Source organism: Balearica regulorum, chromosome 2, assembly GCF_011004875.1.
Source record: "Balearica regulorum gibbericeps isolate bBalReg1 chromosome 2, bBalReg1.pri, whole genome shotgun sequence".
NCBI classification, from domain to species: Eukaryota; Metazoa; Chordata; class Aves; order Gruiformes; family Gruidae; genus Balearica; species Balearica regulorum.
The window spans coordinates 4,885,505-4,902,882 of NC_046185.1; the positions used below are offsets into that span (position 1 = coordinate 4,885,505).

The following is a 17,378-nucleotide window of genomic DNA, read 5'->3' on the forward strand; positions in this document are numbered from 1 at the left end:
CACACTGCCCTGCCAAAGAGAAGATGGGGGGGGCACCCAAGAAGCTGGGAGGGGACGCAGCCAGGACAGCTGACCCAAAGTGGCCAAAGGGATATTCCACACCATATGACATCATGCTCTGTATATAACAGGGGGGTGAGCAGGGAGGCAGTTCAGCTCGAGAACTAGCTGAGCATTGGTTTCAGATGGTGAGCAATTGTGCTATGCATCACTTGTTTTGTGTATTCTTTTATCATTATTATTCTTATTCTCTTCCTTTTCGGTCCTATTAAACTGTCTTTATCTCAACCCAAGAGTTTTACCTTTTTCCTTTTTTTTTCTTTTCAATTCTCTTCCCCATCCCACTGCGGGGTGAGTGAGTGAACAGCTGTGTGGTTGTTTTAGCTGCCTGCCGGGTTAAACCATGACAACACACTCATAAAACAAAAAATGCTTTCACATCTAAATATTCAAGCAAACTCAAAGATCCTAATTTTTCTTTTGTTTTGAGATTTTGATTTTGTAATTATTGGTTCCGTTGGGCGATTTTTCTAAGTGCAATTAAATTACTGCTTAGTATATAAAGAAAACCCAAACCTATTGGTTTGTGATGACTTCTAGTTTTAAAAAGTATTAAATGACTACTTACTTTATAGGAACCCATAGAGGATGGGCTGCAGTACAGATGCGTTTGCTTCATGAACTAGTATATGCTTCCAGAAGAATGGGCAATCCAGCTCTATGTGTCAGGCATCTGTCTTTCCTTCTCCAGACCATGCTGGATTTTCTTTCTGATCAAGGTAAGATTTTTAAAAGAAAGAAATATTTTCACTTTCTTCTGTCCTACAGTCAAATAATGTAAGTTTGTTTTGAAATGTCCTTAATTTGAAAAGTAACGGAGAGCACAGAAGTTAGGGAATTCTGTGTCTGTATGAGGTAGTTTGTTGATAGTAATCAATCACATATACAGTGTTATTAGTTTTAAATATTAATGTTCTGACCTTGATGTGTAGTATCTAAAATAAAACTTCTTTTACTATTTTCCATCTGTTGACTGGCTGCCTCAAGCCTAATGCTCTACTTCCTCTGTGAATATTAAGAATATGATCAGAGGGCTTAAAAAATGTGGATTGTGTGTGGATTAAAAAAAATATTATTTGAAAATACTAGCAGCCTTCATAAGTGCTATTAATCAAGAGATTGAGAGGAGCTGAGGTTGAAAAGTAAACACAGAAGAGTGTACAGTAGTTCAGACTGAATCTACCATGATTTTTCTGATGAAATATGTTTTCTGATGAAACATTCCTAGTCTGGATACAGAATTCATCTGAGGGAGTAGGCATGATCCTCATCTCTGAGACAATGAACTTGTAGAAGCTGAACATGGTGGAATTGAATTAAACAGTGTTTAAATAGGACAGTAGGCTTATGTTTCTCTGGTTTCTTTCATTTTTTTAAATTCAGCAATAAATTTCAGTGGGATTTATTAAATTTGTTAGTAGATGAATCTATCTGTGGATGATTTTCAGAAATGGTAATGATGTGTGTGAGGACCCTTTTGCAGGGGAGAGCCATGCGGCATTTAAAATCTACCTGGAAAAACAAAAAGTGACAACTGTTATGTTTGTATTATGTTTCTCACAAAAAAATATTTTAAATGTGTTTATCACCAAGATAATGAACTAGTGATGAAAGTTTTTAAAAAAATATTTTGATTCACAGTAAACTAGGTAAAAAGTGCATTTTTTTTCCCCAGTTAATCTCGTGTTTATGATAAAGGGGATGGGAGTAAAATGGTGTAATGGGTTTTTTTGTTGTGGTTCCCCCCCGCCTCTTACGTCCTTTAGTTATGGCCAAACGTCTCTCCTTGGTGACTTCTGCAGCAAAGAACTCTGTTGGCAAGCTTTAGGTCTTTGCCTGGCAGTGAATTCCCTCTGTTTAGTGGCTCAAATCAGTAGTGGAGGAAGGAGAGGAACTGATAAACTGGAATAAATTATCTTTCTGTCTGTAGATCTTATTCGCTGTGAAAAGGTCCTTGGATTTTCCAGGACTTTAATGAAACTTTGTTGATTTATGTATGGAAAGTTTGGCTGAAGACAAGGCTTTAAGCTCTTCTACTATGCATGTGCACATATGATATTGCTAATCCCTAATCCTAAAAAGGTTTGAAATCTGAGAGAAGCAACTTTTGTGTTTCTTGTCTTCAAACGTTATTTGTCTGAGTAAAGCTTCCAGTTTCGTAACACCTATGATAACTGTGATGTTTAGTGTCTCTGAAAAATCAAACTAAATGTTCTCCAACTTGTTTGAAAAGTAGCTGAATCTTTTTCTCCTTCTCTCCTGAAGACATCCAAAATAAAACTTGCTGTTGTGTTTGAAGTCCTTTATTGATAGCATGTTGCTCAGACATGGTTAGTGGTGTTCCAAACTAGCCAGACTGTGGATGACAGTGCCAGAAATGTATTTCTGGCTTGTAATTTTTTTTTAATTCTTCTGAGATTGATTTCGTATAGTGTTGTGCAATGGTCTATTTAGCATAGAAAATTACTTATAAATTTACAGTTGTTTTGAAAATGTCAAAATGTTAGGAAAAAAATAAACCAACAAAACACCTGAAATCTTAGATTGTAGTACAGGACAAAAGCCAGATGATTTGAATCCATAGGATTATGCTACTTACTATTTTAAGTTTATGAACTATTTCCCTTATATTATGAACTTTTTAAAAGTGTTGTAATTAATAGTAGTCTCTGATAATCACATGACTGAAACTTCCAGGTTTTCTTAACCAATTAAAGAATTAATTAGGAAACTGAAGTAATTTAGTAGCGTTGGAGTTCAAGAATGCTAAGTTTTTATTATTTTTCTGTGCTGCATAGAAAGTTGCCAAGTTACCAGTTAAGTTACCAGATTGGCTGAGGTCATTACTTGGTCAGGAGTTGTTTTTTATGGTTTATCTCAGGTAGCGACTGCATGCCATGGCTGTACTTGGTCAGTGGGATGATAAAAACATAGCTCTACCTAAGAAAAAGGATTTTGTTCCTTTCAAAGGTCCTGAGTTAAATTTTCAGAAATATCCCTAATTGTATAAATTTCATTCATGTGATTCTGAACTCCATGACGGCAGGATTCTATCCCTGCTGCAGTAGTGGCTATTACTTGGTACTTCAAAATCATGTGACACGTTGATCCATGCTGTGCAAATGTTAGAGGTTTGTAAGTTTGGCTTCAGGCTGTTTTCTCATGAAAACAATCTCTCACTTTCCAGAAGATACTTATTCTCAGCCCGTGCTGAGATCGTCTTCTGTGATGAAGAATTTCTGCCAAAATTTAAGCTGAATGCTATTTCAGTTCCCCTCTACGTCGATTGTGATGGACTTGTCAGTGTTGGCTGGGCAGATGACTTTGATGCCTTGACAGCTTAGAGTTGTTGATAGTTGGACGACCAGGGACTGCATGACAATAATCTGAGATCACTTTCAGAACCTTTTCATCCTCCTTTTGAGATTGCTGTGCTCAGGTGATGGCTGACACGTCAACTGCTGGGGTGAGGTCTGTGCCTTTCGCAAAGAAGCGATGAGCTTTGACTAAGAAAAAAAAAATCCCTAAACTTTGTTTATCTTTAGAAATTATGGTTAAGCCTGGACTGATCGTAATTTGATCATGTCAGACATGGTGTCTGACAGCTCTTAAAATATGCCTTTCTATCTCACAGCTTGAAAGATGAACCTATGCCATATTTCACAGACATTTTTATTTATGGAATAGATTACATATGCATTCACTTGGTGATATTTAAATTTCAAATTGCTATATAGAAATATAGGAAATAAAAAAGAATATTAAACTGGGCTTATAAAAATTGACAGCTAGACCAAGAGCGAATGTGTAAATGCCCTTAAGTGTAACCCTTCTACCAAGCCTCTATTGGCAGCAGTAAAGACCAGGCTCAATTTCTGAGGATTTTTATCTAAAACATTATTTTGAATTTCCACCTAAACACCTGGGAAAATGAAATCAAGCTGCATGGGCACTTCATGAGTTATACTTCTCCACATCGATTTCACTAAATGGCATTTCACTGGATGGAAAAAGGTATAAAAATAACCCACAAACGTATAAATAACTGCTGCTACTCCAGAGCATGGAATAATTTCAAACCACCTCTTGTTTTGAGGGACTGCTGGAGCAACTTGTTCCTGTGTGTTCACCTAGCTGTATCCTGTTCTCTTGTGTATGTCTTGCTATGACTTTCTCACTTTTTCCCTGTTCAGACTGCTGTACCAAGAGTTCTTGAGAGCTTCAGCTCATTTCTTCAGTTTGAGTTGGTTGCTGGCCATTGCTCCCTTCTGTTTGCCGTTCCTCCTGCCTATTCCCATAGTGCTCCTCCTCTTTTTTTCTTTTTTCCTCCTATTCTTCATATTTAGGTCACAGGAAACAAGATTATAAGTATCAGAAATAAAATGTAGGATAAACAAATATGTATGCATTATTTTAAAATGAACAAACCACAGTAGTATTAAACGTTGAAAGGAGGAGATACATTAAAGTGAAGAAGCTAACTGGAAGAAATTAAAAGGAGTAGTATGTTTGCTGGTAGCATGGAGACTGCTTACAGATGTCATAGTAGATTCTCAGTAAATGTATTCTCCTTCGCCATTAAAATAAATCAAAAAATAATGAAAAAAGCAAGGGTAGTTAAACAGCAAAGTAAATGTAATTTGGGGAGGGGAAAAAAAAAGTTTACTGTCTAAAAGTAGATGTGATGTCCAAACAGAAAGTAGAAGGGAATGTCAACCCTGGTAAGTTAAATGGGGGCAGGGAGGGAGGAGGTGGAGGAACATAAGCCCAGAAAAGATTTTGAGGAGTAACTTGCTGAACTGATGACAGCTAATAACTTCTACAAATACATTAAAAACAGGAAGCCTGACAGAACTGAAACATAATTGAGGTATAAAAGAGATGTTCAGGGAAGATTGAGCTGTATCAGAAAGTTTTGATCAAGGTTCTCTTTTTAGGAAGGAAGATTCTGAGGTTTGGTCCTTCCTCTACAGAGAATAAATCTGTGGAATTCTTTCAAAGTGTAATCAGAAATGGTTTATAGTGGGGAGTGATCTTACTGTAAAATGAGTAGTAATAAAATTTAGGCACTAGGTAAGGTTCAAAGATGCTAAAAGAATTTAAAAATTAAATAGTTAAACAATTAACTCTTGCAATTAATGGATTTCTTAAATTGTCTTCCTTCTCATTTTGAAATTACAAATGATAAGTGTATCTGCATTTTTTTAAGAGTTCAGAGAGGGATGGAAGTTCTTCTAACTGAATGAGGTGGGTGTGTCTTCAGTGTAGATGTCTCCATCCTAGTCATACTAATGATCCTGACCATCCCAGTGATTCTTTTGACAAGATTCATCACTCCCTTTACACATATATGGCTGTCTCGTCAGTACTGACTAGGTGTCTGCACCTGACCTTAGTCATAGACGCTTCTTTTGAAGCAAGGTAAACAGAATTCCATCCTTTGAACCCATCTGGAGTTCAGTAAATTTGATATTTTTACTGGGTAAATTACAAGAAACTGTAGTAAATAATAGTAGGCATATGGATAACTGTGATCTAATGGGAAGGAGATAGAAGATATTTGAAGCGTGACATCTTTCTATAGATGTTCTTTCCAAGGAATGATGGAGCATTTAAATGAGTGTGATTTAGTTAATCCAGTGTTCCCAATACAATGTACAAAGCCCCTTTTGGTACATTGATTAATGATTAGAAGATCTAGAAAGAAACAATAAGTAAATGAAATTCTGGTGTTGGTGAAAGACATTATTAATCATGTGGTATAGATTTTTGGTTTTCAAAACAGTTGTAAGGTTAGGAAACTGGAAAAAACTATAGTATCACAATTTGTTGCTGAGCCAGAGTAATTTAGAAGAGTTTCTAGAGTAGACTTGATTGTGATTATTATTTCTTAAGAGTGGAAAATAAGAGATCCTGTGTTGGAAACCTTGTCTTAGAGGGTCTGCTTATCCTAACTGTCGCAAGTAATCCCCTGAAATGTGTGTGATGTAGGCAACGACTGCTTTGCTCTATAGCTTCTCTCCTTTTGTGCTGCAATATTTGCTAATATAGACCTAGCCTGTCAGCACGTTGCAATGTTTTGTAGTCATAAGGAACGTTATTCCTGGATACCGTGTTGAAATTAGGACAGCATGTTCCCTAGGATCCTCTATAGTGTGTAAATTAATTTTTAGAAAGGTAAAAGTTATTGATTTGAAGGGCTGAAAAGAATGAAGCTTTAATCCAACTGAACAGAGAATATAATGCAAATTAAAACTTGATGTAAACTTCTGAGTTGACGTGAGGTTTACTTAACTGACATTAATGAACTTGTTTTAATGCACTGCCTTGTATTTTAGTTGACAAAGTGCCTGCAAGTTGTTTTTGCCTAACCAATAAATCTTTCAAAAGGGAAATACTTTGTTTGATCTTATAGTATTAAAATTAACTGATTTCAGGATGGAGGCTGAAATCTTCAATGTAATTACGAGGGAATATTTATAGCAGTGCGGTAGGTTCTTAGCCATTAATTTGAAATCTTTTTACAGTTTCAGCATAGTGCCATATCTTGTCTGTGTACATACATATAAAAAAGTATATGTATGTGTGTATATATATAAAAAAATAATTGAACAGACTTGTCACCTCTTGTATTTGATGTATAGCAGTGGCACAAAGTGGTGTAAGAATGAATATAGCAAAAAAAGCTTGAATGTAACTGCCTTCTGACATACTGTGATGAAAGACTTCTGAGATTGCACATGAAATAGGAGGAAGCTTCTTAGAAGCTACTTAACTCTTCGTATTCATCATGGTGCCATGAATTTTGCAGCGTTTAATCTAGTTCTTTGTTTTCTTCTGTTGTGTACTATAAAAATTCAGCACTGTTACGTGCTGCTGTTGCTGGGAATTGTTTATCTGCAACATTTTTCCCTGCTTTTTAAAAAAATCTTTTTTTCTTTTTTTAATTCAAAATAGTAGCAGCAGGGTAAAACTCCCTGGGCTTGTTTTATTCTTTTAAATTCTCTCTCTGGAACTGGTGTTTTCTAGAGAAAAGCTGACATTAAATAACTTCACTCCAACTGCTTTATTAAAAAGGTGTAATTTATTTTCCTGAAATACATGTCTTTTAGACTATGTAGAAAGTAAAGATTACTTAGAGGAAAATCACAATGCCTATACAATATTTATCTGTCTCAAATAATGATCTCCTCATCCTTGTGTTCCTTGAGTAACTCTGGTTCAGATCCTAATTCAGTGAATGTGTTAATTTTGCAGTGGAATAAATAAATAAGAGTGAGTAAACTAGCAACGGTGATAAAAGATTTCAATTCATTTGCATAGCACAACATGTGAAGACCAACAGTTGAGTCATATGTCATATGAAAGAAAAACACTGTAATGGAAATGAAGACTGAGCCAAATTGTCTAGCAATGTAAACAAACCTAAATGCGGTGTTCCCCAGGGGTCAGTAGAGGGTCCAGTCTTGTTCAACATCTTCATCAATGACCTGCAAATTTGTTGATGATACAAAACTGGGAGGAGTGGCCGACACACCAGAAGGCTGCGCTGCCATTCAGCGAGACCGGGACAGACTGGAGAGTTGGGCGGAGAGGAACCATATGAAACTTAACAAGGGCAAGTGCAGGATCCTGCACCTCGGGAGGAATAACCCCAGGCGCCAGTACAGGTTAGGGGTTGACCTGCTGGGAAGCAGCTCTGTGGAGAAGGACCTGGGAGTCCTGGCAGACAACAAGCTCTCCATGAGCCAGCAATGTGCCCTTGTGGCCAAGAAGGCCAATGGTATCCTGGGGTGCATTAAGAAGACCGTGGCCAGCAGGTCAAGGAAGGTTATCTTCCCCCTCTACTCTGCCCTGGTGAGGCCACATCTGGAATATTGTGTCCAGTTCTGGGCTCCCCAGTTCAAGAAAGACAGGGAACTACTGGAGAGAATCCGGTGGAGGGCTACGAGAATGATGATGCTGGGACTGAAGCATCTCTCGTATGAGGAAAGGCTGAGAGAGCTGGGTCTGTGTAGCCTGGAGAAGAGAAGACTGAGAGGGGATCTTACAAATGCTTACAAATATCTGAAGGGTGGGTGTCAAGAGGATGGAGCCAGACTCTGTTCAGTGGTGCCCAGTGACAGGTCAAGGGGCAATGGGCACAAACTGGAACACAGGAAGTTCCATCTCAATGTGAGCAAAAACTTCTTCACTCTGAGCGTGACCGAGCACTGGAACAGGCTGCCCAGCGAGGTTGTGGAGTCTCCTTCTCTGGAGAGATTCAAAACCCACCTGGACGCGATCCTGTGCAACCTGCTCTAGATGATCCTGCTTTAGCAGAAGGGTTGGATTAGATGATCTCCAGAGGTCTCTTCCAACCCATACTATACTGTGAGTCTCTGAAGTCTCTCACGTATGATTTACCGTTGTTTAGACTTGCATGTTGATGAGGTACAGACAAAAACTCCAGCCCACACCATATCCAAATTCTTAGGTAAAATAAAAGATCAATCATTTCAATAAAATGGTGCATTTTTTTATGACAAAAGTTTCCTATTAATTTGTATAAAGTCATTCATGAACAAAATGAAGTTTCTGAGCTTTAACTGAAAATTCCTATCTTCATGTAGTTAGCTCTGTTTTTTGAAGAAGCCTGATTTGATCAATTGAGGGAAAAGATGAAAGAGTTCAAATGAAGAAAAGTTGCAAAGATTTCATTCCAGAAGAAAAGATTACTTAGGGGAAGACATACTTTAATGGGCAATATGAAGACATGCAGAATTTGTGCTATATTTTTAAGAGCTAAGGTTTTTAGCTTCCTTCAGTACATTTTAGGAGGTGCTATATTAACTATTTTACTAAAATTCAAATAAATTTTATATGACACTTAACAGACTCAGTACTGCTGTCTTTAGCCTAAAGCCAAATGAAGGCACTGGAATCAAGGCTGCTACTGAAAGTAGCACTTTATAAGTCCAAAAAAACCCTATCCAGGTTTAAAAGAGGGTTGTCCATGTACTTTGGTGAACTCCCCATATAATGTCCATTGAGTATGATTGGATGTGCTAAGCAAAGAAAAGTAAGATCTTTGAGGTTCCTTCCAACCGAAACCACGCTATAATTCTATCTAGGAGTGATAATGAAGAAATGTTTTGGGTTTGTGGGGGTTTTTTTGTTTGTTTTTAAAGGATTGGAAAACTCAATTATGTGTTAGTTGAGAGAGCTGATATGTTTTAGTTGTGTTTTCAGACAGTTGTCTAGTTCTGTGAACAATTAAACTATCCTTTTCTCAAGCAAGTCTTTTTTCTTTGTGTCACTAGTGGAGGCATTGAAACTTTGAATCCTAATAATCCTCTCTGGCCAAATTCCAGTGACTTTGCATAATAGTATATTGGCAAAAATGTCCTACTGAAATCAGCATGTTATTCTTTTATCTTCTGTCTCTGTGTGCTCCTTCCACCCAAAATACAAAATCAGATGTGTTTAACAGTTATACCATTGTATCTAAATTTTTACAAAGCTTGCTTTGCTCAGAAGCAACTTTGCGGCAGTCCTTACCTTTTTTTTTTTTTTTTTTTTTTTTGTTATGGAAGTTATTTACGCTTAATTTGCCCCACTTTATGTTAAGGTAGGTCTTCTGGTATTTCATAACATGAAAAAAATCATTAATATTGTTCAGTGGTTTACATACTGATTTTGTATGTACAAAATGTATTTTTGTAGTGTTCAAAGTATACAGACATCTGAAGTTCTCTGATACGGTGGGGAACTAGATACTGAAATTTTAATGGCATGTTTCTGAACTCTGACTTCAGCTATGTCAATTTTTCATGAGATTTTATCTAAAAATATTTTTGTGTTAGCTGTGAATTTCAGACTGACTGTGACTAAATGTGTACACGTTTTTACTAATTATATAAAATCTTGTAATAGAAGACCGCGGTCTGTTTAGTCAATCTCATCCCATTCTCTCTCTGTGGTGGTCATCTTAAAAGCAGAAAACATTATTCTGACATACACAAAACTCTTCTTTTTGTCTATATTGAAAATATTATCTTCTTTCCCCCAGCTTCCTGCAAAGTTAGTAGTAAAGCTGATAACTTTTTTCAAAGATGAGCTGTTACACAACAGATAACTGAATCCTTTTGCTCTTATTCTCTTCTTTGTATGGATGGGGACACTTTATTTGATATTTTTCACGACAATCCGTTCATGAAAGTGGGTTTAGCTCTGTGGGTAGCATAGATTAATTATTTTTTTGTTGTTCCTGCTCTTTTCCCTGTCAAACTGTGAATTTTATTACTTTTAGTCTCCCCTGTATTTATTTAGCGATTTATTTTGCTGATTTCTCAAAGAAACAGGACTCATATAATACGTTGTGCGCTGGTGCCTTTCTGGTTTTCCCCATAAGAATAACTTTTGAATCTATTGACAGAATGCGGTGTGGAGAACAGATCAGAGATGTTGATTTTGTTCCAGTTTCATGACACTTGTTTATACATAGAAAAGGTAGATGCTAATAGTGCCCTGAAGACGCAAAGGAAAAAAGACCATTAATTCTCACTCGTTTGGGTCTTTTAGTCGTCCAGTTGGCCAGTCAGCCTACATGTGCTTCCTCTCTAACTGATGACGTAATGAGTATAGGTAGGAATCTGAAAAGTAGCTGTTCAGGGCAGTATAAAAACCCATAGGCAAGCGCTGAGATTTTTTGCAGTAGAGAATATCGGAACGAAAACCCAGCATCCCCTTTGTTGTTTTCAAAGCAACTTGTTCAAGTATCTGATCTCTGAACAGTTTGAAGTTGTGTTTACTTGCTCCATGTATTTTTCAGAAAAAATATTACAGATGCTGTTTGTTTACCAAAACTGTAGAAAATGCTGTCATCCAACACCTATCAGGCTTAATGTAATGGAAAAACAGGCGATGCTTGCCTGCAAATTAGAGGAGACCTGCTCTGTTCTGCTGAATTAACCGAAATACCGAATTACTAGATTGATGATGCAAGTCTTGTTAAGGCATTTCACTTACAACATTAGTTTGGTTGTAGTAGTGAAGAGTGATGTACTGAGCGTACAAATAGGACGCTTACTGTCCATCTGCATCTATCTGAAACTAGAGCTGAGGGACTACGTGAAAGGTCATTAAGACCTTTGCATACATGCTATAATCTAGCGATTAACTTCAAGGTAAAAGGTTTGTAGCGGTTACTGTCTATTAATAAATTTCTACTTCAGCTTTTGTGAGGGTCTTAAAGTATTTTGCAGCCTTTTTGAAATTCTTTTATAGTTTAAAGAATGCACTGTGTCTTGATGGCAGGGTGATGCTGAAGATCTCCCTGGCAGCAGATACTGACTTTTTTCTTTCTTCTCTAGTTGTAAGAGGGCTCACCAAGCAATTTTTTTTTTTTGGGGTGTGTGTGTGTGAAGGAAATAATTACGTTTCTGGGTGCAGAAATTACCGTTACTCATGCTTTTGCTCCTGTCAGGTTGACTTTTCTGTCTTGTTACTAGTAATTTATTAAGGAGATGTTTGGCGCTCAGTTCCTGAGAAAGTTAGGTAGACCAGCTGGCTGCCACTTCTCGGGGGCTGACTGCTGCAGGATGTCTCCTCGAACTTCTCCTTTGTGAACATTATTTGCTGTTTTCAAGGGGGGAGGAAAAGCTCAGCCAGCACAAAGAACCCTGGGTACTAGATTTTTTTTGTTAAAACTTTGATTCTAGGCTTATCACCAGGGGGAAATTGAAGTCAGAAGGCTTTTAGCTATTTGTTTTTCGACTTCATTTTTCAATATTTTAGCAAGTTGCATAAGGAAACAAAGTTGTTTGTCTTCCAGTGTAATTGGCAGGTCAGACATAAAATGTTCTCTTTCTTCATTCTACCTTGCTGTAGGTTGTTCTGCAATGACTCGTTCAAAACAAGATCAACCAATTGGTTATATTTTTAATATTTGACTTAGTTTTTAATGGGTAATAACTGAGACCGAGTACAGATAATTTAAATTTCTTCAAATATTAAAGAGCTAAAACATACAGTTATAGCAATTGTGTTCTTCTAAATTTCTCCGTTACCTGCCAAAGCATGAAATGCTGTTTGTTATACAGTTCGATCACAGTTACTGAAGTGCTTAAAAATGTTAGTAGTCTATAACAGACTTTCTTTCCTGTCCTGGTCTGATTTTTTGATGGCTCCATTACTATGAAATACTTCTTCATGTTATTGTGAAACTAGCAGAAAGACTTTTCTTTTTCACGTTCAGTAGCTTTCAGTCACAAATGGTTTCTAACTGTGCAACTGAAGCTTTCAGATTTTTGCGTTCTCATATTAGAAGGTTTGAAGCAGCTTTGGGACAAAACCGATGTTCATGGTGTTGACATGAAGTAGTTAAGCAAAAAATTACCAAGAATATTGGTGGAACTGCAAAATTTTCAGTTGTCAGAAGCAGCCAAAAAAAAAAGGTAATGAAAACAATTTGGTATGAAAAGGGGAAATTGTACTGTGAGGTTATACTGAACAAACTGAGAAGTATGTGCTCGAGTGGCAATGCTGACTCTGGCTTTGTTCAGCTTTATTTGGTTGCAGCCATTCTATGATCCTGATCTTTCAATGAGTCTGGAGAGAAATTCAAGGGGAAAAATAAATAAATAAATAACAAATGTAGTTATTCCAGATGAGAAAATAACCCATTATTTCTCCCTCAATAAATGAGTGTCTGTAATACCTACGCAAGAGTATCCAGCAGTGTTTCCAGCTGCAGTGCAGGCTTTTAAAGCTGTTGAGGTGAATTCAAAGGTCAAAGGATCCAGTGGTGATTGCTTTCCTGCTGACGTATACAAGCGTGAAGACACTAGGTGGGTAAAGACCTCCAAGAGTAGCTGTTTTCTATCTCTTCTTTGCAAAGAGAAAGATTAGTACCAGTGATAACTGTTTTGGTCACAGTCAGTCTTCTAAACTATGGGTCAGGAGACTTAGCAGTTGAATAGATCCTCCCAGGAGGTTGGTGCAGTGTTCAGTTGTGTCAAAATACGATGACAGCCAGGCAGATGCTAGGAGAATTCAGAGCTGTTTGAAAGTAGCAGCCTGTAGCAGGGTTTTGGCAACTATTAGGCTTTCCAAATTTGACAGGAAAAAAAAAATTCATTTCTACCACAGAGATCAGGTAGCAGAGATGCTCGGTCAAGGGAGAAAGGCTCCATCTTTTGTGTTCAGAAGTGGCTCTCGGGCAAGATCATGCAGATCTTGCTCTTATGCATCATGAATGCTTCTTGATAGGTCTTATTGATGTGGATTCCTTTAGCATCTCAGCTGAGATGCAGTGCTAAGTAAAAAGTAATAGAGCTGCTGGCTTGGCAGCAACATGTTTTTAACTGCATTTCATAAAATATCAACGTAGAAAAATGTCTTATTTTAGCCTTGTCTTTGTGGAAAGCATGCTGAGCTTCTACTGTGAGATAAAAATGCTACTCTCAAATCTGTAAACAAATTCTTCTTGCAAGTGGCAGCATGCTTTCTTTGAATACAATAATTGACAATGTTTCACACTAGGAAATGAAAGCTAAATCTTCAGAATGACAGACCTCCGGTTTCAAGCAGAATTAAGCGCGTACTGTAGAGTTGTCTTCATCGTTTTTGGTAGCTGTGATGCTCTCCATCTCAGTGGATTCTGCTTGTACTATGCACCCTTGGTCACATAACGTGGCAAATAGCGACCTGAATGCTGTAGCCTGAAATTTTAATGAAAATACTCAGTCTTGAACCACTACAACTCCTGGCTGTTCTACACTGATCCGAGCATGTGTGTATGTCTAATCACGTATTTGTGGGAACACCTTCTATGCGCCATTAAAATGTGGTGAGTGGCTCAAGAGACAGTTCAGTGAAACACAGACACAAGCAAGGCAACTTGTCAGTCATGTGGCATTAATTTCACAGCAAAGGCAACTACAATCAATGTTTATTTGCTTTGAAAGAGTATGTGCTGATGGCCTTAGAAGCTTACAGACAAAGCTGGATTGATGTGGGCAGCACAAGGATCAGTGGATGTTTGTGCCTTTCAAGGCCCAAGATGGTGTTTCAGGCAGTGGCGTGGTTTACAGGAGATGTTTCTCTCACACTTTTCTTACTCTTCCCTCTCACAGTTGCTACGCAGCATTTTTTACCCTTTCTTAAACATATTATCACACAGGTGCCACCAGCTGATGAGCCCAGCGCAGGTCCATGTTGGAGTTGGCTGGAACTGGTGCTCTCCAACATGGAGCTACTCCTGGTCTCCTCTCCCAAAGGCCACCCCTACAGCACCCCTCGCTACCAAAACTTTGCCGTATAAACCCAATATACTTGTCTAAGCAGGTTTTTTTGTACAGTGGTATTTGCTATCACCCTTCCCCTTTCTGTTTTGTTTTATCATTGAGTATTTTGATCTCTGAAGTATTTTCTAGGAACAATTTAGTTATTGAATAGTTATTTTTATTGGTAGCGCATATATGGAGGAATGTTCACTGCTTTAAAGTAATATAGGTCTAGGACTTTCCAGCTATTTCATTCTCCCCTCTAAACACACGCTCTCAGATTTATTTCTGTTCGCAGACTCCCATTTCATCAGAGAAACTTAATTTTTGTTCAGGCCCTATATTTCCAAATAGACATTTTTTTTTTTCTGGAGATAAAATTGTATACATTGTTGAAAATAATTGTTGGATAAAATTCATAAGCATTTCTTGTACATTATTGAAGGTAACCCATATAACCTATGTTTGTTTGAATGTTCTTGTATTTTTAAGCAAAACAAAAGAAAAACTTTCTTACTGGTTGTTATGATTTAGTAGTATAATATAGTACAATTATTTTAAGAATTCGTAGTTTTTAACACAAGGTAATATCAAAAGTAATTTGTTTCTCCTCTTTGTCTTTGGTAGTGTTTCAGCTAATGTTTCAGACAGGGCTTGTTCATGTAACAATGCTATTATTAATAACCTTAACATGCTTGAGGCCAGTTGTGTTGGATATGTAGATTTACTAGATAAATTGTAGAAATTTTTATTTTGACAATGAAAAAAACAACAAAAAGTAGGTATAGACTGAAAAGTTTCTGAAAAGTCCAGAAAACTGTCTTGCTTAAAGTCACTTAATTAAATTTGATCCATCCATTAAGGCTTCTGGAGCATAACTCTGAGCATTGTATGCAAAAATTAGTTGGCGTTCCATTAGAGTTATTTTACAAAAAAAACAGACAACCATCAAGTAAAACTTTGGGTTATAACTTCATCTTAAACTCTTGTTACATGTAAGTTTGAAGTTATTTTTTAATGTTATTTTAAATTTATTTTTTAGAAAAGAAAGATGTAACACAGAGCTTGGAAAGCTACACAGCAAAATGCCCTGGTACAATGGAATTCATCACTCTTCCAGATGGTTTGAAGTTACCTCCTGTTCCATTCACCAAATTGCCTATTGTGAGGTAAGACTCCAAAATACAATCTTCAACTTTTCCACAGTACCTGTCAAATTTTAAAGGATACTGGGAGGAGGTAGTCTTCTCAGTTTACGTAAGTTGTTCACAACAACATGGAAAAATGTCAAAATGTCAAATTGTTTTGAGAAGTTCTTAGGCAAAAATAGAGCCTTTCAGCAGAAAACACTTTCTGTGGCCTTTAGTTTCAGCAGGAGAGAGGTTTAGATTTGGTGGGCTTTTTTTTTTTGTTTTTGTTTTAAACTGTCATTCAGGAGTTTTTGATGCAATCGAAGAAAAGTATTTTGTAATTGCAGCTGAGATTTAAGTTAGATGCCTGATTGTACTGAAGGTCCGCAAGATGGATGCTGTCTCCATCCGTGGAGCTTGGAACTCAGCTGGAACTGATGCCTCTTGTAACTATTCCTTTCCAGATGCTGCATTTTCAAGCTGGCATCTTTGCTGGCCTATTCTAAATCTATGTTCCTTTTTGTGCCTGTGTGCCAAGGCACATCATGCAGTCAGTCCAATGAGTAATACCTTGTTTGGATTAAAGCCTAGCATGAAGTATTAGGGGAGAGTCAGAGAGAGAGAGAAAACAGCCATTGGACATCAATTATAAAAGGCTAAAAGAAAATCTTTGTCAAGAAGTAGCTTTTTGAAGGAAAGGTAATTGCTATTCAGAAAAAATAGAAGTTCTTGAAAGCAGTTCTCATAGAGATTTGAGTTCTCAGTGGGATGTCATCAACCATTTCATGAAGCAAGAGTTCTGGTATCACAAAGAGATAATAAAGTGTATAACTAAAGAGTGAAAATTATGTTTATTTTCAGATTACTTTTAGTCTCTAAAATGAAAATGAATGTTACAGTCTGCGACCATTTTTCATGATACAACTAGTTTTACTATGTTCTAATTTCTTTTTTCCCCCCCACATTTACTGAAGAAAGACCTTGTCTAACTATTTGTAGTGCATTTAACATGATAGGTTTGTTCACACTAACAATTTGTTGTGTGGGAGATGCTTGCTTAAGGTGCAGGTTTGGAGCATATGGATGTATGTGGTCAGATGGAATTGTATGCGGAATCGGAACGGTCACATCTTTCCAGTGGTGTTCTGAAAACAGTGTTTTGTTTTGTTTTTTTTTTTTTTTTCTCCTGGTTGGACCAAGTACAAAGCTGTGCATTGGCTAGCCAACTGCGTCACCTCACTTTTAATGTGTACTCATGGGGGAAAAATGCATCCTCCTGAGGTCTTCCAGCACTATCCCCTCAGTGGATTCAGTTAGTGCTGACAAGTTATCTAGGATGACTTTCCAAATAGCGGCTTTGTGTTGCCTGTTCAGTGGCGCAGTGCATACTTTGGAGTTGCAGCTGGTATCAACTTATTTGCTGGAAAACATGCAGTGTTGATGTATGATGCCAAAACTTTAACTGCTAGAATGAAAGGTCTCTTCCAATCAAAATGATTCTGTGATTCTATGAAAGCTACGTATTGCAGTGGGAAAGTTAGTTGACTAATTGATCAGTTGACAGCTGACCTTGGAGTTGATTTAGTTTCACAAAAAAATCTATGTATAGAGCTAACCCAGTCATATTTTACTATCCTCAATCATATTTGCAGTCAAGACACATAGGTAGTTACTTCCAGGTTTTTGTAACCTAATTTAGAGAACTGCTTTAGGATGAGTTGAATTACTGGAGCATGTGGACTCTATTGACTGATTTTTCCATTGACCTTAAAGATGTCCAATGATAAGTTCAGGTAACTGTGCGTAAGACCAACAAAATATGTTCTAAACCAAGAGTTTAATGGGGTCAGGAAAAAGGCAGAATGGTCAAACTGAACAGGGATCTCATATGACAAATGCTTCAGTAGACACAACTTATGTA

General features: G+C 37.2%; 1 protein-coding gene across 5 annotated transcripts in view; it reads left to right on the plus strand.

Annotated features, from left to right (window-relative positions):
* TRAPPC9 (trafficking protein particle complex subunit 9) overlaps positions 1 to 17,378 on the plus strand; it is a 530,046-nt gene that overhangs the window by 35,274 nt on the left and 477,394 nt on the right. For all 5 annotated transcript variants that reach the window (XM_075743254.1, XM_075743256.1, XM_075743257.1 and 2 more), the window contains 2 exons: positions 636 to 779; positions 15,370 to 15,496. In XM_075743254.1, the coding sequence (XP_075599369.1) occupies positions 636 to 779; positions 15,370 to 15,496 (271 nt within the window). The remainder of the gene's footprint in view (positions 1 to 635; positions 780 to 15,369; positions 15,497 to 17,378) is intronic.